The sequence below is a fragment of the Sus scrofa genome, chromosome 6 (assembly GCF_054392235.1).
Source record: "Sus scrofa isolate SSC_HxYL_T2T_F1_AM1 chromosome 6, Sscrofa_HxYL_maternal_Yorkshire_Landrace_v2.0, whole genome shotgun sequence".
NCBI lineage: Eukaryota > Metazoa > Chordata > Mammalia > Artiodactyla > Suidae > Sus > Sus scrofa.
In genome coordinates, this window is record NC_139388.1 from 154,177,688 (window position 1) to 154,200,928 (window position 23,241).

A 23,241-nucleotide genomic window follows, 5' to 3' on the forward strand; every position below is an offset into this window, starting at 1 on the left:
TTTCCTTTGCTGTGCACAAGCTTGTAAAATTTGATTAGGTCCCATTGGTTTATTTTTGTTTTTATTTTTATTGCCTTGGGAGACTGACTTAAGAAAACAATTGATGTTAGAGAATGTTTTGCCTATGTTCTCTTCTAGGAGTTTTATGATGTCTTGTCTTATGTTTAAGTCTTCAAGCCATTTTGAGTTTATTTTTGTGTATGGTGTGAGGGTGTCTTCTAATATCATTGACTTATATGTAGCCGTCTAGCACTACATGCTGAAGAGACTGTCTTTTCCCCATTTTATGTTCTTTTCTCCTTTGTTGAAGATTAATTGATTGTAGGTGTCCGGGTTTATTTCTGGGCTCTCTATTCTGTTCTGTTGGTCTGTATGTCTGTTTTGGTACCAGTACCACACTGCCTTGATTACTGTAGCTGGGAGAGTTATGCCTCCTGCTTGGTTTTTGTTCCTCAGGATTGCTTTGGCAATTCTGGGTCTTTTATGGTTCTCTGTGTATTTTTGGATTGTTTGTTCTAGTTCTGTGAAAAATGTCAGGGGTAATTTGTTAGGGATTGCATTGAATCTGTAGATTGCTTTGGGTAATATGGCCATTTTAAACTATTAATTCTTCCAATCCAGGAGCATGGAATACCTTTCCATTTCTTTGAATCATCTTTAATTTCCTTGATAATGTTTTATAGTTCTCAGCATATAAGTCTTTCACCTCCTTGGTTAGTTTTATTTGTAGGTATTTAATTTTTTGGGGGGGGTGCAATTTTAAAAGGTATTTTATATTTTGGAGTTCCTGTTGTGGCTCAGCAGAAAAAATTTGACTAGTATCCATGAGGATGCAGGTTCAGTCCCTGGCCTTGCTCAGTGGGTTAAGGATCCAGTGTTGCCATGAGCTCTGGTGTAGGTCGCAGATGTGGCTTGGCTCTGGCATTGCTATGGCTGTGGTGTAGGCCAGCACCTGCATCTCCTATTCAAACCCTAGCCTGGGAACCTCCATATACCTAGGGGTGTGGTCCTAAAAAGACAAAAAAAAAAGTATTATATTTTTATACTCCTTTTCAATATTTCATTGTTAGTATACAGAAGTGCAACCAGTTTCTGAATGTTTATCTTATATCCTGCTGCTTTGCTGAATTCATTAATCAGTTCAAGTACTTTTTGTGTGGCATCTTTTAAGGCTTTCTGTATATTGTATCATGTAGTGATACTGCATATAGTGACAGTTTTACCTCTTTTCTTCCATTTTGGATACCTTTTATTTCTTTAGTTTGTCTGATTGCCATGGCTAGGACTTCTATATTGAATAAAGTGGAAAGAGTGGACATCCTTGTATTGATCCAGATCTTAGTGAGAAGGCTTTCAGCTTTTCTCTGTTGAGTATTATATTGGTTGTGGGTTTGTCATAAATGGCTTTTATTATGTTATGTTCCCTCTATACCCATTCTGGTAAGAGTTTTTATCATGAATGGATGTTGGATTTTGTCAAATGCTTTTTCTGCATCTGTTGAGATGATCATGTGGTTTTTGACTTTTGTTAACGTGGTGTATGACATTGATTGATTTGAGTTTGTTGAACCATCCTTGTGAACTTGGGGCAAATCCCACTTGGTTGTGGTGTATGATCTTTTTTATAGTTGTTGGACTTGGGTAAATTTTTGTTGAGAATTTTTGCATTTATATGCATCAAAGATATTGGCTTATAATTTTTTTTAGTAGTATTTTTTCTGATTTTGGTATTAGGGTGATGGAGTATTCCTTCTTCTTCAGTCTTTTTTTTTTTTGTCTTTTTGCCATTTCTTGGGCCGCTCCCGCGGCATATGGAGGTTCCCAGGCTAGGGGTCTAATCGGAGCTGTAGCCACTAGTCTACACCAGAGCCACAGCAATGTGGGATCCGAGCCGTGTCTGCAACCTACACCACAGCTCACAGCAACACCGGATTGTTAACCCACTGAGCAAGGGCAGGGACCGAACCCGCGACCTCATGGTTCCTAGTTGGATTCGTTAACCACTGAGCCACGACGGGAACTCCTTCAGTCTTTTTTTTAACATTTAAGAAGGATGGGTATAAGTTTATCTTTATATGTTTGGTAGAATTTGCTTGAGAAGCCCTCTGGTCCTGGACTTTTATTTGTAGGGAGTGTTTTTATTACATATTTAATTTTATTTCTAGTGATGGGTCTGTTCAAATGATCTATTTCTTCTCGATTCAGTTTTGGTGTTCTATATGTCCATTTCTTCTAGTTTGTCAAATTTGTTGGCATGCAATTATTCGTAGTATTCTTTTATGGCTTTTGGTATTTCTGTAGTATCCATTGTGATTTTTCTTCTTTTTCATTTCTTATTTTATTTGGGTTCTCTCTCCCTTCTTCTTGGTGAGTCTGGCCAGAGGTTTGTCAATTTCGTTTACCCTTTCAAAGAACCAGCTCTTGGTTTTATTGATTTTTTTTCCTGCTGTTTTTTTTTTAATCCCTATTTTATTGATTTCTCCTCTGATCTTTATGATTTCCTTCCTTCTGCTGACTTTAGGTTTTGTTTGTTCTTTTTTCTAATTCTTTTAGGTGGTAGGTTAAGCTTTCGATTTGAGATTTTTCTTCTCTTTTGAGGAAGGCCTGTATTGCTATGAACTTCCTTCTTAGAACGCTTTTGTGGCATCCCATAAATTTTGGATGGTTGCGTTTTCATTGTCATTTGTCTTGAGGCATTTTTAAATTTGGCTTTTGATCTTGTTGACCCATTTGTTTTTTAGTAGCATGTTGTTTAGTCCCTATGTAGTCAGTTTTTTCTCAACTATAGAAATCTTTTCCTGTAGTTGATTTCTAGTTTCATGCCATTGTGGTCAGGGAACATGCTTGAAATAATTTCTATATTATTCTATACTTTTAAATTTGTTGCGCTTAGTTCTATGCCTTAAAACCACTCTTTTAAGCAAGTTTGAAATACTAGTATGCTTCCAAGGGTCAACAACCAATTTGAAATCATGGAGTTTCTAGACTCTAATCCTGATTCAAATAAATACTTGTTTGGTCAAGTTATTTATGGTAATGCCTTTGTGATTTACTCCATTTGTCAATAAATTCAGGAACACCATATATTTCATAGGTATTTCATTTCCATGTTTATACGTGCCACATGCTAAATATTTTAGGGAAAACAGCAATGAATGAGACTGCCGCCTCTGTTTATATAGGGCATGCCTAAATGTGGAAAAAATTAGGAAGGAGGAAAATGTCAAGTTGTAATAAATGCTCAAAGAGTTTTAAAGAAGGGTGGTATTACATTCAGCTATTGTGGGTCAAGAAATTTGTATGGAAGTTTTGTCATTTTAGTTTTGCGTTAGAAAACTAGTTAAGGGTCAAATTTGTTGATATAGGAGAGAAACAGCATTCTAGAAAGCAATTCATGTTCATTTAGAAGAATTTGGGAAAGGGTATATAAGGCTGAAAAGGTGATTAGGGTCAGATTATGGAAAGCTATTCATGCCAGAGTATAAAGACATTTTTTTAATTAAGTAGAAATAGAGAATAGTTTTCTGGGAAATAAATGAGCTAGTACTAATAGAAAGAAAAGAAGAGTGTTTTTCTTCCTAATTTTTGCAATTTGTTGATTTGCTTATGAAGTATTTTAGAATTAGGAGTTCCCTGGTGGCTCAATGGGTTATGGATTCACCACTGTCACTGCTGTTGCATGGGTTCAGTCCCTGGCCCAGGAACTTCCACATGTCTCAGGTTCAACCAAAAAAAAAAAAAAAAAGAAAGAAAAGCCTTATGTAAGTTGACTGTCGTTCTTGTACTCTGCGTCAGCATTATAAAGATGTTCTACTGTAACTACAGGCAGTATTTACCAAACTATCTTATACTTTTATAGCCTTATTGATATGCTGAGGTTTTATTGTTCTTACATGAATTTTTAATATACTTAGCTTTCTGTTATTTACTTATTTATTTGCTTTTAAGGGCTGCATGTGTTGTACATGCAAGTTCCCAGGCTAGGGGTCAAATCGGAGCTGTAGCTGCCAGCCAACACCATAACTGCAGCAATGCGAGATCCGAGCCACATCTGCGACCCACTCGACAGCTCATGGCAATGCTGGATCCTTAACCTACTGAGCAAGGTCAGGGATTGAACCCATGACCTCATGGATACTAGTCGGGTTTGTTACCATTGGGCCAAAGCAGGAACTCAGCTTTCTCTTATTTTAAACTAGGTTGTCTTCTTTTTAAAAAGAATGTATTTGCTTTGTTTTGCTGTAGAACTGTGGCTGCTGAAGTAAGGAAGCAGATCTCTGGACAGTACAGTGGTTCTCCCCAGCTGCTCAAAAACCTCAACATTGTTGGCAATATATCCCATCACACCACAGTAAGTAGCATATTTAAAATGTGGCATGTTACTCTTGTATTCCAAGAAGGCCATCCACAAAGAGTGGAATAATCAGAGCCAGGAGATTGGGTTCCATCACTAGTCTCCCTAACAACCTTACTTGTTGCTAACTTACTCTTTCCTGAAATTTGAGTTAGGGGAGCATTAGGACGTGTTATGGAAGTATTAATTTCCTAGTCAGTTTTGAAACTTTATATTCAGGATTTAGTCAACTCTGGAATTTTACAATTAGAATATCCCAGACCCCAGGTGATTCATCATGTGAAAATTTAGGAAGCTATTCTAGAAATAATAGGTAATAGGTATTAAAATAATTATTAAATAATTATGTAGATTTGCATTATTATCTATCCTTTAATAGAAAGGAATATGTATGCACGCACATACACACACTCACACACACACAGAGGGTGAGAGAGATGCATAGTTATATATAGTTACTGCTTTAAGCCAGTATCAGAGACATAAATGGATGTTTTCTTATCAGAGAGATTGGCATGAGGATAATCACTTTTGATGAAAATTGATACTTATTAGTTATAGCAGGAATATTAATTAAAAACATATCTCCATTTGTCAAAAACTAAAAAAGTAGTTAAGAATGACTTGGGTGAAGTTACGTGAACACTTTTCATTTAGCTATGAAACGGTACTGATTGTTGAACAAACAGTGTGTGCCAGAGCCTAATAGTTTGATTGGCTTTTTTTTTTTTCCATGTTTTTTTTTTATTGAGGTATAAATCATATACCCTATCATTCATCCACTTAAAGCATACAGTCCAATGGCTTGTAGTATATTCACGGTTGTGTGACCATCACCCTTATTCTTTTTTTTTTTTTTTTGTCTTTTTGCCATTTCTTGGGCCGCTCCCACAGCATATGGAGGTTCCCAGGCCAGGGGTCGAATCGGAGCTGTAGCCACTGGCCTACGCCAGAGCCACAGCAACTCGGGATCCAAGCTGTGTCTGCAGCCTACACCACAGCTCACGGCAACGCTGGATCCCCAACCCACAGAGCAAGGCCAGGGACTGAACCTGCAACCTCATGGTTCCCAGTCGGATTCATTAACCACTGAGCCATGACGGGAACTCCTGATTGGCTTTTAATGACATGTTTGTTGCTAATGTTTGTGTTACTGGAATTTTAAAACATGGAGTTTATTTTTAGCAACATCAACATGTTGATTGGAGAAGTTTTAGAATGTATAGATTTCTTGGTGACGTCCATGTCCATGGAGATGAGTCTTCTAATACCCTCTCCGTGTCTTGACCTCCTCCTTTCTAATGATTTCCTGTATCCTGTGTTACACCTTAACTATTCACTCCCATAGTCATACCCCAGACTTAGTTGTTTTGAATAACTGTAATCTCAGTTTTATGCCTCTTGTTCTCTCACTACCACTTCTTATCTTTCTTGATCTCTCGTTCTGGTTCTCTGACTCCAACTGTCCTTCAACCCCACTTGGACCGACGATACTTGATCCTACTAAATTTTTTCTTTCTCTCACCCCTTGATGTCCTCTTTTCTCGTCTTAACCAAAATTAAATTCTTTGTTGATCATTATAATTACTCTCTTGTATGTACCCTTGACTTCTTTAACTTCTCATGCCAGTGACAAAATCTCAGTGCTTTTTAACTCCAACCTTCTGCTTATTTACTTCATACGTGTACTCGTGCAGCTGAGTGTGGCTGGAGGAAAACACAGTCCCATTGATTGGTCTCACTTTAAATTTATGACCACTAATTCATGAAGGCTTTAACATTGCCAGTCTCTTCATTCTCCCGCGATTTTAGTTGACTCATTTCATGCCTCCTACTCTTTCTTTAAAACTCTGATTGCTCGTTTCTCTTTCATTCTTAGGATGATTTGAGTTCCTCTTTCACTGAGAAAATTGAGTAGTCAGAAGGGACTTCTACATATTCTTACCACCTTGTGTATTCACCTTTCATCATCTGTACTCATGTTGCCTATTTATCTGCAGTTACTGTAGATAACCGCTAGCAAACTAGATCCCACTTTCTCTCAATCACCCAAATACAGTACTTTGGAATTCTCCCTTCTTTTTCATCTTTTTTTTTGTTGTTGTTGTTATTTCTAGCGCTGCACCTGCGGCATATGGAGGTTCCCAGGCTAGGGGTCGAATCGGAGCTGTAGCCACTGGCCTACACCAGAGCCACAGCAATGCAGGATCCGAGCCGCATCTGCGACCTACACCACAGCTCACGGCAACACTAGATCTTCAGCCCACTGAGCGAGGCCAGGGATTGAACCTGCAACCTCATGGTTCCTAGTCGGATTCATTAACCACTGAGCCACGATGGGAACTCCCTCCCTTCTTTTTTATATCATCACTTTTTCTCTCTACTGGATCATTCCCATCAGTATACAAACATGCTATTATTTCTCCCACTTTAAAAAAATCCTGCTTTTTTGTCCCACTTTCTCATCGTTCTCCAACCTCCAGTATTTCTTTGCTCTTCTTTGCAACAAAATTATTTCCAGGGGTTGTCAGAGTTGGCTGACATCAACTTGTCTTCTTGTACTCTCTCTGAAGAAGTTCTTTTTAAATTATGGAAATCTTCAAACATACACAGCATGGTATAAACATTGACATCTTAAAATTTAACCTCAATGCTATTATCACTCTTAACAAAATTAGCTGTACGTAGTTCTAGGTATCATCTAATATCAGTGGATGTTAAATTTTCTCAATTATTTTGCACATATCTTTTTGTAGTTGGTTTATTCAAATTGGGATCAAACAAAATCCACAGATAGATTTTGATCTTAGATCACTTATGTTTAAAAGGGGGGGGGCTGTTTCTCCCTCCTCTAACCTTTTTTTTTTTTTAAATTGAAGTATGGCTGATTCACAATATTAAATAAGTTTCAGTTGTATAGCACAGTAGTTCATTCTTTTTAAAGGTTGTACTCAGTTCATACCTACTGTGAAATACTGGCTACTTTGCCTTTGCTATACAGTATATCCTTGTAACACATTTCTTTTATACACACTAATTTGTACCTCTTAAAATTTCTATCCCTATCTTGCTACCCCCCCACCCAACTGGTAGCTGGTTAGTTTATTCTATCTGTGTCTGTTTCTCTTTTGTTATATTCATTAATTTGTTTCATTTTCTAGATTCCACATATAAGTGATATTGTAAAATATTTGTCTCTCTGTCTGACTTATTTCACTAAAAATGATACCCCCCCAAATCCATCCATGCCATTGCTTATATGGTCAGCTAATACTCTACAAGGAAGGCAAGAACATCCAGTGGGGAAAGGGTAGTGTCTTCAACAAATCGTGTTGGGAAAACTAGATAAAAACATGCAGAGCAATGGATTTGGTCCTTTATCTAACACCACTCACAAAAATTATCATGAAATGGATCAAAGTCTTAACCATAAGACCTGATACTGTAAAACTCTTAGAAGAAAATGTAGAGAAGAAATTCCTTAATACTGGTCTTAGAGATGATTTTTTTTTTTTTTATGACGCCAAAGGTACAAACACCAAAAGCAAAAAGCAACAAATTGGGATTATATCACATTTTAAAAGCTTTTTCATAGCAAAAGAAACAATTAACAAAATGAAAAGACAAGCAAGCTATGGGAGAAAAACATTTTGCAAATCAAATATCAGATAAGGGGTTAATAGCCAAAATATATAAAGAACTTGTACAACTCAATAACAAAGACAAACAATCCAATTAAAAAAATGGGCAGAAGAACTAAATAGACATTTTTCCAAAAAAGTCATCCAAATGACCAACAGATACATGAAAAGGTGCTCAACATCACTAACAGGGAGATGCAAATTAAAACTGCAATAAGATATTACCTCACACGTTAGAATGGTTATCATCAAGAAGGCAAGAGATAACAAGCATTGGGAAGATGTGGAGAAAAGGGAACCTTTGTGCCGCATTGGTGGGAGTGTAAAGTGGTGTAGCCCCTGTGGAAAACAGTACAGAGGTTCCTCAAAAAACTGAAAGTAGAACTACCATGTGACCCAGCAGTTCTGCTTCTAGGTATTTATCCAAAGAAAACCAAAACACTGATTTGATAAGATACATGCACTCCAGTGTTCATAACAGTTATTCACAGTAGCCAAGATATGGAAGCAACTTAAGTGTCCATCAACAGATGAATGGATAAAGAAGAGGTGGTATATTATACACACACACACACACACACACACACACACACACGCACACACACACACACGCACACTCACACACACACACTCACACACACACACACAATGGAATACTACTCCCTCCCCCAACTTTTAACTTTGTTTTTATGCCATTGACTTGTTGAGGAAATTGGATTAATTGTCTTACAGAATTTCTTGCTTTTTTGGATTTTATCTTTACTTCCTTATAGACTTGTTTCTCTATCTCCTGTATTTCCTATAACTGATTAGATTCTGGTTCAACTTTTTTGAAATTTCTTCCTGGTAGACTTGTTTCTCTATCTTCTGTATTTCCTGTATCTGATTGGATTCTGGTTAAACTTTTTTTTTTTCAGGTTTATTTGACATACCATACAATTCACCCACTTAATTTACAATTCAGTGGATTTAATGTATGTGCAACCATCACAACAGTCAATTAAAAACATCATTATCTCCTTAGAAAGAAACTCTTTGTCTATTACCCTTTTATCCCTCTTCCCTCTGGCCCAGAATAACCACTAATCAAATATCAGAATTTTGATAGCACACCAGAAGGGATTGAAAGAGATCTTAACATTAAACACATCAGTCAAAATTCCAGGGCAGTGATAGTTGAAGTAAGATAGTGCCTCACATTGCCTGTGCTTCTTGTTGTCATTACTGCCCAGTCACACTCTGTTATATAATCATGTTGCAATTTCTTCCTTTGTATCTGTAAGTGCAGGATCTTTCTTTGGAGTCTTGCAAAATAATTTATAGTTGTAAGCAGCTTATCCTTACATCCCACAACTAACCTAGGCAGTTTTCCTTTGTATCTGTAAGTACAGGATCTTTCTTTGGAGTCTTGCAAAATAATTTATAGTTGTAAGCAGCTTATCCTTACTCCCACAACTAACCTAGGCAGTTTTCTCTGATGGGAAGAAGAGAGAATGGAGACAATTGTTGTAAAAATAAATTTATTTCCTTGCTCCAAGTCTAGCTAATATTACACCTAGAAAGCCATTGGCTTTCTGTGTGAGTTTGGAAAACAAGATCATGTATCATATCTATGATTTAGTGTTTTTTTAGGCTTTCTCCCATACCCTAACTCTTACTCTTGGTATGGTTTGTCCTTCTTTGAGGAAAGGTCACTTTTGAATTAGACATACATGAGGACTCCCAGCTTTTGTCATTGTTTTCATTGAGTATTCATTTGTGACAATTTGAATACTAAAAAATGATGTATTGCCCCAGAAATAATGGTTAGGTGGATAGGCATTGACTTACAAAGTTTTTAAAAAATGCTCATTTAAATTTTATGTTGTAAAATATACATCACATAAAATTTATTGCAAAAAAAAAAGTAAAATTCTGGAGTTCCCATTGTGGTGCAGTGGAAATGAATCTGACTAGGAACCATGAGGTTGAGGGTTCATTCCCTGGCCTCACTCAGTGGGTTAAGGATCTGGTGTTGCTGTGAGCTGTGGTGTAGGTTGCAGACGTGGCTCAGATCTGTCGTTGCTGTGGCTGTGGTGTAGGCTGGCAGCTATAGCTCTGATTTGACCTGTAGCCTGGGAACCTCCATATGCCTGAGTGTGGCCCTAAAAAGCAAAAAACCAAAAAAAAAAAAAAAATTATCAGTTTAACCATTTCTTTCTTTTCTTTTCTTTTTTTTTTTAGCTGCACCCTCAGCATGTGGAAGTTGCCAGGGATCAAACCTGAGCCATAGCAGTGTCAACACCGAGTCCTTAATTGTTAGGCCACCAGGGAACTCCCCTTTAACCATTTTTAAGTGTATAGTCCAGTGGCATTAAGTACATTCACACTGTTGTGCAACTATCACTGCTATCCATCACCACTATCCATTTCCAGAACTTTTCTTTTTTCCTTCCTTTCCTTTGGCCACACCTATGGCATGTGGAAGTTCCTGGGCCAGGGATCAAACCTGCACCACAGCAGCTGTCTGAGCCCCTGTAGTGACAATGCTTGATCTTTACTTAATCTGTTGCACCACAAGGGAACTCCAGGAACTTTTCAATTAGCCCAAACTGAAACTCTATATTCATTAAACAATATTCATATTACCCTGTCCTCCCAACCCCCAGTAACCTCTATTCTATTTCCTGGCTCTCTGAATTTGTGTATTATATGTACCTCATATAAGTGGAATAATATGCTATTTGTCTTTTTGTGTTTGGCTTGTTTCACTCAGCATGTCTTCAAGATTCATCCTTGTTGTAGCATTGTGTTGGAATTTCATTTTTTAAGGCTGAATAATATGCCATTGTATGTGTGTAACACATTTTGTTTATCCATTCATCTGTTGATGGACATTGGTTTGTTTTCACCTTCTGGCTATTGATAATGATGCTGCTGTGAACATGAGTGTGCAAATATCTGTTTGAATCTCTATTTTTAAGTGTATGTACTGGAAGTGGCACTGGTGGATCATAGGATAATTCTGTATGTTTTAGTAATTGTTTTTTTTTCAGAACTACCAAATTGTTTTCCACAGCAGCTGTTCCATTTTATAGTCCTACCAGCAGTGCCTAAGATTTCCAATTTCTCTATATCCTCTCCTACACTTGTTATTTTCTGTTTTTTGGTAATAGCCATCATAATGGGTGTGAAGTAGTATCTTGTGTTATTGATTTGCATTTTCCTCAATCCTACTAATTTTGTTATGTATTTTCATTTAGTTCAATATAATTTTAAAATTTGACTATTTAGACTTCTATGACTCATGGATTATTTGGAATTGTGTTTAGTTTCCCAGTGCTTAGAGGTTTTGCCCTTAGCTTTCTGTTGCTAATTTCTAGTTTGATTTCATTAAGGTCAGAGGTTACACTCTGATTTCAGTTCTTTTAAATTTGTGGAGGTTTATTTTAGGGTTCAGGATATAGTCTATCCTGGTATTGACTTTTTGGGCCTTTGTTGTCATTGGGTGAACTCTTCTATAAATGTCAATTAGATCCTGTTGGCTGATGGTGCTGTTGAATTTCACCATGTCCTTGTTGGTTTTCTGTCTGGTTTTCTTTTGAGTTGTTGAGAGAGAGAGAGTGGTCTTGATGAGGTCTCCAAATCAAATGTAACTGTAGATATATCTTATTTCTGCTTTCAGTTCTATCAGTTTTTGCTTCACATAGTTTATAACTTTTGTTTATTACATGCACATTTAAGATTGCTACGGATCATAGCTGTTATCATCGGGTAATGTTCCTCTTTATCAGTGCCTTTTTTTGCACTGAAGTCAGAATACTTTACTGGTATTAATATAGCCACTTCTGCTTTCTTTTGATTAATATACATGTGGTATATCTTTTTCCACCCTTCTATTTTCAGTTTCCTATATTGTCTTATTTAAATGAGTTTTTGTGTACCATATAGGTACATAATGGTTTTCAATCCATTCTGCCAAGTTCTTGTCTTTATAGTGGTGTCTGTAGACCATTTGCATTTAATGTTACCATCATTCTGCTAGGGCTTTAATCAGCCATTTTATTTTTGTTTGTTCTCTTTGCCTCTTGTTTCTCTAGTTTCTTTTTTTCTGTCTTCCTTTAGGTTACCTGAACATTTTTTTAGAATTCTATTTTGATTTTTCTATAGTTTGTTGAGTGCTTATCTTTGTATAGCCTTTTTAGTGATTGCTTAAGTTATTACATATACATAACCTCTCACATTACTGCTTTGATATTTTTAACAGGGTCGAGTGAAGTGTTGCAATCCTATGTACTTTATGTCTCTTTACCCTATAGATATTAAATTATATGCAGACCTCATCTGAAACTGTTACAGCAGCAAGGGGAAGGAGTTCCTTGTTACCACTGCATAGGAATGGATATCCAGATTCCTATATCATCCCCACTGATTCTGTGGGGGGGGGGTGGGACACTCATTACCTTCCAGTAGATAATGAAAACTTCAGCTCCCTACTCTGACGTCATGCTGGTGGGAGTATTGGAATGCCTTGTTTTTTGGTGAATGTGAAGTCAGGCCCCCTCATTTGGCCTTTATTGGTATGGATATGGGTGGGATTAAAGTTTTTCGTGTGACATTTGGCTGGAGTAGGGTGGTTATTATCCAGCAGTTTTCTATTTTGCTAGGCTGCTGCTCTCTTGGTCCTTGAGCTGGGAGGAGCATGCTTTTGTTGTGTGTGTTTGTTTTTCCTGTGTTCCTTGGTGTTTCTGGGTTGTAGGCTTCTATAGAATCAAGTCTGGAACATATAAGGCAAAAAGAAATTTTAGATAACTCACTGTTGTGCTATTCCTTGGGTCCTCAGGTCCCTGTTGGTCTGCCTTTTTCTCTCCACTGTTCAGAGCCTTCTTGTGTTTATTTTATACATAATGTATAGGGTTTGTAGTTGTAATTAGTGGGAAGAATAAAGTATGTCTAGTCCATCTTCCTAGGAGTGGAAGTACTTCCTTATGACTTTTGATGTTGAACACTTTTTCATATGCTAACAGGACATTCTTCTATCTCCCTTTGTGAATGTCTTACCAACTCCAGCCCACCCCTGCCCATTTATTTGTGTGGGTGGTTTGTTTTGATGATGTGTGGGATGCCTTTATGTATTCTAGATGCTAGCCCTTTATTAAATATATTTTGTAAATAATTTCTCTGAGTGTGTTTTGCCTATTCATTTTCTTGTCTTTTTTTTCTTTTTAATTTTATTGAAGTGTAGTTGATTTGCAATGTTGTGTTAATTTTTGCTACACAGCAAAATGACTCAGTTGTACACACACACACTATATATATATATATATTCTTCTCCATTATGGTTTATCACAGTTGTACACACACACACACACACACACACACACACTATATATATATTCTTTTCCATTATGATTTATCACAGGATATTGAATATAGTTCCCTGCGCTTTGCATTAGGACCTTGTTTATTCAATAAGATCTTAACGGTCTTTTGATATATCAAATTTTCTTTTATGATTATCCCTTTCCTGTGACATGGCTGAAAAACTTTTGACTACTCCAAAATTTTGAAGATAGATATTCTCTTATATTTCTTTTCTAGCAGCTTTATAGGTTTAGTATTGATGTTTATGTCTGTGGTCCATCTTAATTTAATTTTTGTACATGTTCTGATGTAAGGATTGAGATAAATTTTTCCCTCCATAAAGATATCCATTTTTTTCCAGCAACAATTGTTGAAAAAGATTTCCCTTCCCTGATGAATTGGGAATGCTGCTAAGGACGTCATGATAGTACATATCATGTACTTGGTAGACTAGATAAGATAGAATGCGTATGAGAGAAAATCATGCATTGTAGAGCTTTGAAGACCAGTTTAAAATTTTGTTCTATCATTTTGTCGTTATTTCAGAAGTTAACTTATTTGAGCATAATTGCCTTTATTTATAGAATTGAAATGATAATTATCTCTAACTTACAGGGTTTGGAAGAGGTTTAAATGAGAAAACACATAATGATAATAATGGCTACTCTCTTTTAAGTGTTTATGATATGATATTCATTATCTTAATATCTTTTTATTTTTTATTTTTATTTTTTGCTTTTTAGGGCCACACCCACGGCACATGGCGGTTCCTAGGCTAGGGGTCTAATCAGAGCTACAGCTGCTGGCCTATGCCACATCCACAGCAATGTGGGATCAAAGCTGCATCTGCGACTTACACCATAGCTCATGGCAATGCCAGATCTTTAACGCACTGAACAAGGCCAGGGATCTAACCTGCAACCCTGTGGGTTTCTAGTCAGATTTGTTTCCACTGTGCCACGACAAGAACTCTGTATTGTGCTTAATGTCTTTAAAATGTTGTTGCTCTACCTAGTTATTCAGTCTAAAGTAGAGGTTAAAGCACCTTCTTTGTAGTAATGCATACTTGCCTGCACAGTAGGTAGGTCTCAGTGTTTTTGTCACGCTGAATATCTTGAGAAATAACACATTCTTCCCTGCACATCCACAACTGCACAGTATAATCTTTCATAGTTTTGCATGAATAGTTTTTTCTTTCTTGAATTAGACAGAAAATAGAGTATTCTTAAAGAGTATAATTTCACCTTGGCTAAGGAATACCAGAAGCATTCTATTATTGCTAATAATACTTTTAAAAGGGTCTGTGTATTAGTTTCTTATGGCTGGTATAAGTGTATTCTTTTTTTTTTTTTGCTATTTCTTGGGCCACTCCCGCGGCATATGGAGGTTCCCAGGCGAGGGGTCCTATCGGAGCTGTAGCCACCGGCCTACACCAGAGCCACAGCAACGAGGGATCCAAAGCTGCGTCTGCGACCCACACCACAGCTCACAGCAATGCCGGATCCTCAACCCACAGAGCAAGGCCAGGGATCGAACCCTCAACCTCATGGTTCCTAGTTGGATTTGTTAACCACTGAGCCACGACGGAAATTCCTATAAGTGTATTCTTTCACAGTGCTGGAGTTCATAAGTCTGGAATGAATATCAGTGGGCAGAAATCAAGGTTTTGGCTAGGTCATACTCTCTCAGAGGCTCCCTTCATTATCAGTTTTTTGCCTCTTCTAGATTCTGGTGGTTGCATATGGCCACATAACTTCTATGTTTAAGGCCAGGATCTTGAAATCTCTTTTTGCTGTGTCTTCATATGGCTTTCCTTTCTTTGTGGCCGAAATCTTCCTCTCTCTTTGAACAAGGATACATATGATTGCATTTATTGATGTTTTACAAATAATAAGTAGAATATATATTTTTAAAAATAATTTTTCTTAAAGTTTTAAAATCCTTGTATCTGCCTCTCCCTTTCTACCATGTCTCACATTCACCCCTCTTTGTAAAGGTGCCCCTTACTGAAGCAGTAGATCCAGTGGATTTGGAAGATTACCTCATTACTCATCCTTTAGCTGTGGATTCTGGGCCTTTAAGGGATTTGATTGAATTCCCTCCAGATGATATTGAAGTGGTTTATAGTCCTAGGGACTGCAGAACCCTTGTTTCAGCTGTACCTGAAGAAAGGTAAGGAGACATTTAACTCTTTGTGGTTTTAGTGTAACTATTGAAAGGCTACTTGCCATTATGTTATTTAGATTCTATTTCTTGTGGTGCTGTTGTTTTCTATTATATGAATAGGATTACAGAAGCCAAATTCACAAACATCATTGCTTTCCTGTCTAAATTAAAAAATATGTTTTTTTGTTTTAAAATAGTGAAATGGATCCACATGTTAGAGATTGTATAAGAAGTTATACAGAAGACTGGGCAATTGTGATCAGAAAGTAAGTTATATGTTTATTATAACATTTAAAAATACTTAGTAGGATCTATAAATGGACTAAAGGAGATTAGTACTAATTATGAGACCTGAAAATTCATCAAAAAATAGCTGAAAAAGTAAAAGAAGAACATTTGTATATAGATATTTTCTCTTTCGGAGTTCTACAATTACTTTCACTTACTTTCCTTATGAAATAATAGGTTCGTGGAGATACTATTTTTCTGTATTAAAATAGATCATTAATAACTAATAATATGTAATGATAATGATTTGTAGTCTGATTCTTTTGGGAAATCATGGGTAGATTTTGGTGAATAATTTGTATTTCTCAAAAAGAATTCAATTTACCGAAACTTAAAGGGTTAGGTTAAATTTAATAGCCAGGTTTCCAGATTAAGCTGTTTGAAAGGTCTTCGCCCTTTATTAATTGAATATTTAGAGGTTCTTGACCCATACATCCAATCAAGTAAGTATTTGTAAAAAATAATGTTTTATTTCATCACAAAACTTGTATTTCTTTCTTTTTCTTTTTTTGCTTTTTAGGGCCGCCCCCCGTGGCATATGGAGGTTCTCAGGCTAGGGGTCTAATTGGAGCTGCAGCTCACAGCCACAGCCACAGCAATGCCAGATCCTAGCCGTGTCTGTGACCTACACCACAGCTCATGGCAATGCCGGATTAACCCACTGAGCAAGGCCAGAGATCGAACCCGCAATATCATGGTTTCTAGTTGGATTTGTTTCTGCTGTGCTATGATGGGAACTCCAAATTTATATTTCTAATGGATGGCATTTGAAATGTTAAGTCAGATTAAGAAATAAAACTCCTTTTTCACTAATTTGCATAATTAGGAAGAATCTTTATCTTGAAACTTCTTACTCTTTTTTTATTTTTCTAAAGGAAATATAATGACTAAAGTGGTGGAAAATTCTGTTATGACATTATAGTTTTGAGAAATGAAGTTACCTGTGCTAAAATGTACTAGCAGCAATGATGTATCAATTGCTTATTGTATTGCTCTTATGGCCATTGTCTTATTTCACTGCATTTAATACTGTGCTAAGCATACCTCTTGGGGATACTGCTGACATGCTTTTTTAGTTTTAGTGTGACCTGATAAAAGCACAGTCTGCTACCCTTTATAAAGAAGAGATGTTTTTATGGACTTAAAATTTTGATAGGTATTTTGATAGCCAGATTTTAGACATTACTGAAGAAGATTGTTCATCTGTCAGATAATTCCAGTCTTTACCTCTCTGCACATGTGTTGGAAACTTATAATCAGAAATCTTAATGAAGAGATTATTGTAAAAATTTATTAACTGCAGAATCATGGAATCTATTACTTAATTCTTTTTCTTTTCTTTTTTTTTTTTTTTTTGGTCTTTTTAGGGCCACATCTGCAGCATATGGAGGTTCCCAGGCTAGGGGTCTAATCAGAGCTGTAGCTGCCAGCCTATGCCACAGCCACAGCAATGTCAGATCTGAGTTGTGTCGGCGACCTACACCACAGCTCATGGCAATGCTGGATCCTTAACCCACTGAGTGAGGCCAGGGATCAAACCTGCCACCTCATGGTTCCTGATCAGATTCGTTTCTGCTGCGCCATGATGGGAACTCCTACTACTTAATTCTAATCATGATTCAGTCAAGAAGGTATGGTAGTTAACATTTATGGTTATTTGCTGTATGCTGGGCATTTTATTGGGTCCTTTACACTGATCTCATTTAAGGTTCCATCAGATAAGGTAGCTCAGGCTCAGAGTAGTTAAGTAACTTCTTTGAGGTTCCATAGCCAAAAAGTGGCGTTGCCAGGATTAGAACCTAGGGGCATCAGATTCTAATGCTTATATTTTTTTCTGTTATACTAGATATTATTTGTTTTTATTTATTATGGAAGACAAAAGGGATGCTTTTGGTGGACTTGAAGTTTTAAAGTATCTCTAAAATATAAAAAATGTGGTTGAAACACAATCATATGACTGAAAACTACAGCACAGAAAACTATGGAGAAGATATATGCTAAAGCTTCAGTAGTGCTTTAAGCTCAGAAACAGTAAACACAAGCAGTGGAAGGGGAACCTGTGGTAAATGTTGAACATTTGGTTACTTTGAATCTCCTCCCATACCCTCTCTGCACAGAAATGGGAGCAGAGGTAGCTGCCTATTTTTAAAGCACTAATTATGGGAGCAAGGGAACATACCATGCAGGAAGGAGCCCTCATACCCAGAAGACTAGATACCAGGTGGACTCTGCCTGGTAACATGAGGTCCTCTTCTTCATAACCACTAGTATGTGCTGGGCTAAGCAGATATGCAGTATTTCTAGCAGATGTGGGGTTACAGAATAAAAAATGAGTGTTAGAACCTAGAATTGTCAACTATTTGATGAAAAACAATGCACTTGAAAGAGAATTATCAAACTACAAATAAAAGAACTAACTTAGGAAAGAGTTAATAGAATACTGATCAAAACCCATATGTGTAACTAATATCCTCAGTGAAATGATATGGTAATCATATAAGAAATCAACTAGTTATCTTTGGAAGTAAAAATTTTGTTCAGTTAAAAAAAAAATTGAAAACTCAGCAGACGGAGTTCCCGTCGTGGCGCAGTGGTTAACGAATCCCACTAGGAACCATGAGGTTGCGGGTTCGGTCCCTGCCCTTGCTCAGTGGGTTAACGGTCCGGTGTTGCCGTGAGCTGTGGTGTAGGTTGCAGACGCGGCTCGGATCCTGCGTTGCTGTGGCTCTGGCGTAGGCCCGTGGCTACAGCTCCGATTCAACCCCTAGCCTGGGAACCTCCATATGCTGTGGGAGCGGCCCAAGAAATAGCAACAACAACAACAACAACAAAAGAGACAAAATACAAAAAAAAAAAAAAGAAAAAAGAAAACTCAGCAGACAGTTTTAATGGCAGAGTGGATGTGACTGAAAAGTAGGATACTAAATCATAAGATGAAACCAAAAATTTATAAGGTACTGAGTATCTGTAGTTTTTCCAGAGAGAAACACTTTCTTTTATTTTGTAATTATGCTGTGATGTGAACATCAGGTAACTGGTATTTTAATACCTTTAGCAACAAGTCATGATGTGAATAATTCATATCAAGGGTGATTCTTTACTGTCTCATAAATTTACTTATAGAACCATATCATCCTTTGATAATTATCATTGTTTTTGCTCCAATTAAAAATTTCCCTAGTTTGACTATATGAGGTGTGGAACAGTAATTGCTCTTTGATCTTAGGGTCCCTGATATTCTTGGACAATGTAAAAGAAGTTTGCATTAATTTAAGTTGTTCTTAGCCTGATTATATATTATATAACAGTATGTGTTAATGAAGAATATGTGTATACAGTGGTGTAGATCTTGCTGTTTTTCATTTTGAAAGTTTGAAGCTTTAGGTTGTATAAGATCTTTTATACATGAGATACACCAAAATGTGTTTGGCTCTTTGAAACTTTAAGGTGTTTAATGCTTTATATATTTTTTGCCTTTTAAAAATTTAGATTGTTTTGAATGGAGTATATATTTTCTACTCTCTTATTTTTTAACCTGGCTTCCCATCCTTTCCTTTTACTGACCAGTTCTCTGTATTGAAAGGACGTAGATTCTGTCCACATGATTGTCAAGAAAAAGGACAGTATGATTTACTTCTGGAAACTCATAATCTGCTTTGTAGGTGGATTAAAGGAACTCTGCATGGAAGTGTTCTTAAACCTCTGGTTAAACATTTAAAACACTCAAAACTGTCAGAATACACTCTTACTATGTAAAGAAATAATGCGGAAAACATTTGGCTTATTATATAATGATGATGAAAAAGTGAAAAATTTGCAAACATTTGTATTTACTTAATTATTTTATTTTGAATAGATATCATAAACTGGGAACAGGATTTAATCCTAATACATTAGATAAACAGAAAGAAAGGCAAAAAGGTTTGCCAAAACAGGTCTTTGAATCTGATGAAGCTCCAGATGGCAACAACTACCAGGATGAACAAGTAATACTTTTATTTTTAAATGACTATAAGAAGTTGTTTTAAAATAGTTTATTTTTTATTAATTAATATATTAATGTTTTGCATGGCAGGATGATCTTAAAAGACGTTCAATGTCAATAGACGATACTCCAAGGGGTAGCTGGGCCTGCAGTATTTTTGACTTGAAAAATTCACTTCCTGATGCTTTGCTTCCCAATTTGCTTGATCGAACTCCAAATGAAGAAATAGACCGTCAGAATGACGATCAAAGGAAATCAAACCGTCACAAGGAACTCTTTTCTTTGCATCCATCACCAGATGAGGTATAGATATTTGAATATAAAGGGGCAAATGATTAGTAAGATAGATGTTTTGAGAGTATGCGTTGTATATAGTATTTTAATAATGGAGGGAATAAAACTTAACTAGAGCTATGCTTTTTGTAAATGAAATGTAATTGAGCACACTTGGGATCTAATGACTCCTGTTTGAGGATAAATAGGCCATTCTTTTCTGTGTTCAATTGTGAAGACTAAACGTAGTAGATTAATAAAATAAGTTCTTACAAAATAAATTGTAGAGAGTTGAAATATAGTAAGCATGTTCATTTTGGTGTTGCTTGTTAATTTGCAGGAAGAACCAATAGAACGACTTAGTGTTCCGGATGTGCCCAAAGAACATTTTGGTCAAAGACTTCTTGTAAAATGTTTATCACTCAAGTGAGTATTTATTTTGTGTACTAATAACTTTTATATTCTAGAATAACATTTTGATAAGTATAACAACATCCTAGTAGATTTTATACTTGTATTTTGTCATTTTGAAAATTACTATTCTATGCGTAATTTTAAGTGCTACCAAGCATTTAATCTTGTCCAAAATGCTGAGCTTTAGAGCATTTTTGACCTCTTTCTGACAACCTGTCTCCGCTGTACAGTTAGTCTTAAAATTTGAAAAAAAAATTCACTGAAATCTATAGTATTTATCAGACACTGTCCTTGGCTTGGGGGATACGAAGACAAAATATCGTTTTCTTTAGGGTTGATTTTAAATTTACTACATGGTAGGCTTTGTTTTTTCTGAAATTTGGAAGTAAGGTAAGGGTTGATTTAGACTGAAAGACATACATATAAAAGTGTGTTTCAGGAAGAGGGGTAGTATGGACGGTGTAGCACAAATGTAGAAAAATACATGATATTGAGGTAATTTATTTCTGGAAGGAGAATTTCTCTTAAACTATGTGTTTTATATTTATTTCATTTTTTAAAAGGTTTTATTGAAGTGTATTGATTTACAGTGTTGTGTTAATTTCTGCTGTACAACTGAGTGATTCAGTTATACATATACACATATCCATTCTTCTTTACGTGTATTTTTAAACTACTTTATCCTTTTCCTTCCTAAAGGTTTGAGATTGAAATTGAACCCATATTTGCAAGTTTGGCTTTATATGATGTCAAGGAAAAGAAAAAAGTAAGGTTATATAATTTGAACATAGTCGTTTGTCACAATCATAAGTTCAGAAGGCTATTTTTAAGTTGTTTAATAAGAGAAGGAAGTAAGGATTTTTTGAGAATTAAGAAACATGGATATTTATTTATTTTTGTCTTTTTAGGGCTATACCCATAGCATATGGAGGTTCCCAGGCTAGGGGTCCAATCGGAGGTATAGCTGCCAGCCTACTCCAGAGCCACAGCAATGCAGAATCCGAGCCGAATCTGTAACCTACACCACAGCTCATGGCAGTGCCGGATCCTTAACCCACTGAGTGAGGACAGGGATCGAGCCTGTGTCCTCGTGGATACTAGTCCAGTTTGTTAACTGCTGAGCCACGGTGGGAACTCCTAAACATGGATTTTTAAAAAGAGAAAATAGAAATTTAAGACTTAACTACGAATTTTTTTTTTAATATAAAATAGCTTAGTTGACCTAGTTTTTATTTCATTGAAAGAATTCCAAAGGCAAGTAGCAGAAGCAACTTTCTTTTAATTTTAAGAAATAGAAAAAAATTACAAGAAAGACATTTTATGTATTTATTTATTTATTTATTATTATTTTTTTTTTTGTCTTTTTGTCTCTTTTTGTTGTTGTTGTTGTTGTTGCTATTTCTTGGGCCGCTCCCGCGGCATATGGAGGTTCCCAGGCTAGGGGTTGAATCAGAGCTGTAGCCACCGGCCTACGCCAGAGCCGCAGCAACGCGGGATCCGAGCCGCGTCTGCAACCTACACCACAGCTCACGGCAACGCCGGATCGTTAACCCACTGAGCAAGGGCAGGGACTGAACCCGCAACCTCATGGTTCCTAGTCGGATTCGTTAACCACTGCGCCACGACGGGAACTCCTATGTATTTATTTTTAATTTATTTTTTGTTATAGTTGATTTGCAATATTCTGTCAACTTATGCTGTACAGCAAAGTGACCCAGTCATGTGTGCACGGGCGTGCGCGCGCACACACACACACACACACACACTCTTTTTCTCTTATTATTCTCCATCGTATTCCTTCATAAGATATTTTTCCCTGTACTATACAGCAGGATCTCATTGATTATCCACTCCAAATGCAATAGTGTGTATCTACTAATCCCAAACTCCCAGTCCTCTCACTCTCTCTCCTTTGGCAACCACAAGTCTCTTCTCCGTGTCCATGAAGAAAAGCATTTTAGTAGGCAGGTGATGGATAAAAGATTAGAATGATGGTGACAGTGAATTTTTGTTGATGTAATTGTCAAATTCTCACTCTGTAAAAGATCATTGATATATATTTAATTTTTCTTGTCTAAAATAGTGCTCTTAGTTTTGCCATCATATCTTTATTACACTTAGGAGTTTTTCAGGGGATCATCTCATACAGCATTTCAATATTCTAAGCTTAATGTGTAGTAGAAATTCGAAGTGCTTCTAGTGACTTCTGCTGTCAACATACTATGGATTTCTGTAGTGGAACTCTGCTCCAGCAGCATGTATTTGCTAAATCAGATCTCCTGAGATACTCTTCCTGTGAATTTTTAAAGATTCAATTTGAGGCCATTCATCTTAATAATTTCTTTGTATACTTTACTAGAAGTTACATTTCTAATCAAAAGTTTAGTATATGGTTCTTTAGAATATATTTTTTTGCATTATATTTTTTTCCTTTGATTTAGACATGTAAAGATCCATCAATGAAATATGTGGTAACGTGTTTCTCAGTATAATGCTGTAATATCTGTAACATTTCAAGACTGAGTATGTATGATTTTTGTGAGTTTTTATGAAATGCACAGATTTTTAAAATAATATATTAATATGCTTTTTAGATTTCAGAAAACTTTTATTTTGACCTTAATTCTGAGCAGATGAAAGGATTATTACGTCCACATGTACCACCAGCTGCCATTACTACCCTGGCAAGATCAGCTATTTTTTCTATCACATATCCTTCCCAAGATGTTTTTCTTGTAATAAAGGTGAGAATAATTCTATGTATATTTGTCTGTGTT

General features: G+C 36.3%; 1 protein-coding gene across 9 annotated transcripts in view; it reads left to right on the plus strand.

Moving 5' to 3' along the window:
* Positions 1–23,241, plus strand: part of DOCK7 (dedicator of cytokinesis 7) — a 225,956-nt gene that overhangs the window by 24,207 nt on the left and 178,508 nt on the right. For all 9 annotated transcript variants that reach the window (XR_014808113.1, XM_021096544.2, XM_021096545.2 and 6 more), the window contains exons 2-9: positions 4,246–4,351; positions 15,335–15,510; positions 15,702–15,770; positions 19,649–19,778; positions 19,868–20,080; positions 20,391–20,476; positions 21,164–21,230; positions 23,059–23,208. Coding sequence is in view for 8 of the 9 variants with exons in the window: in XM_021096544.2 (XP_020952203.2) it covers positions 4,246–4,351; positions 15,335–15,510; positions 15,702–15,770; positions 19,649–19,778; positions 19,868–20,080; positions 20,391–20,476; positions 21,164–21,230; positions 23,059–23,208 (997 nt within the window). In the remaining variant the exon portion in view is untranslated. The remainder of the gene's footprint in view (positions 1–4,245; positions 4,352–15,334; positions 15,511–15,701; positions 15,771–19,648; positions 19,779–19,867; positions 20,081–20,390; positions 20,477–21,163; positions 21,231–23,058; positions 23,209–23,241) is intronic.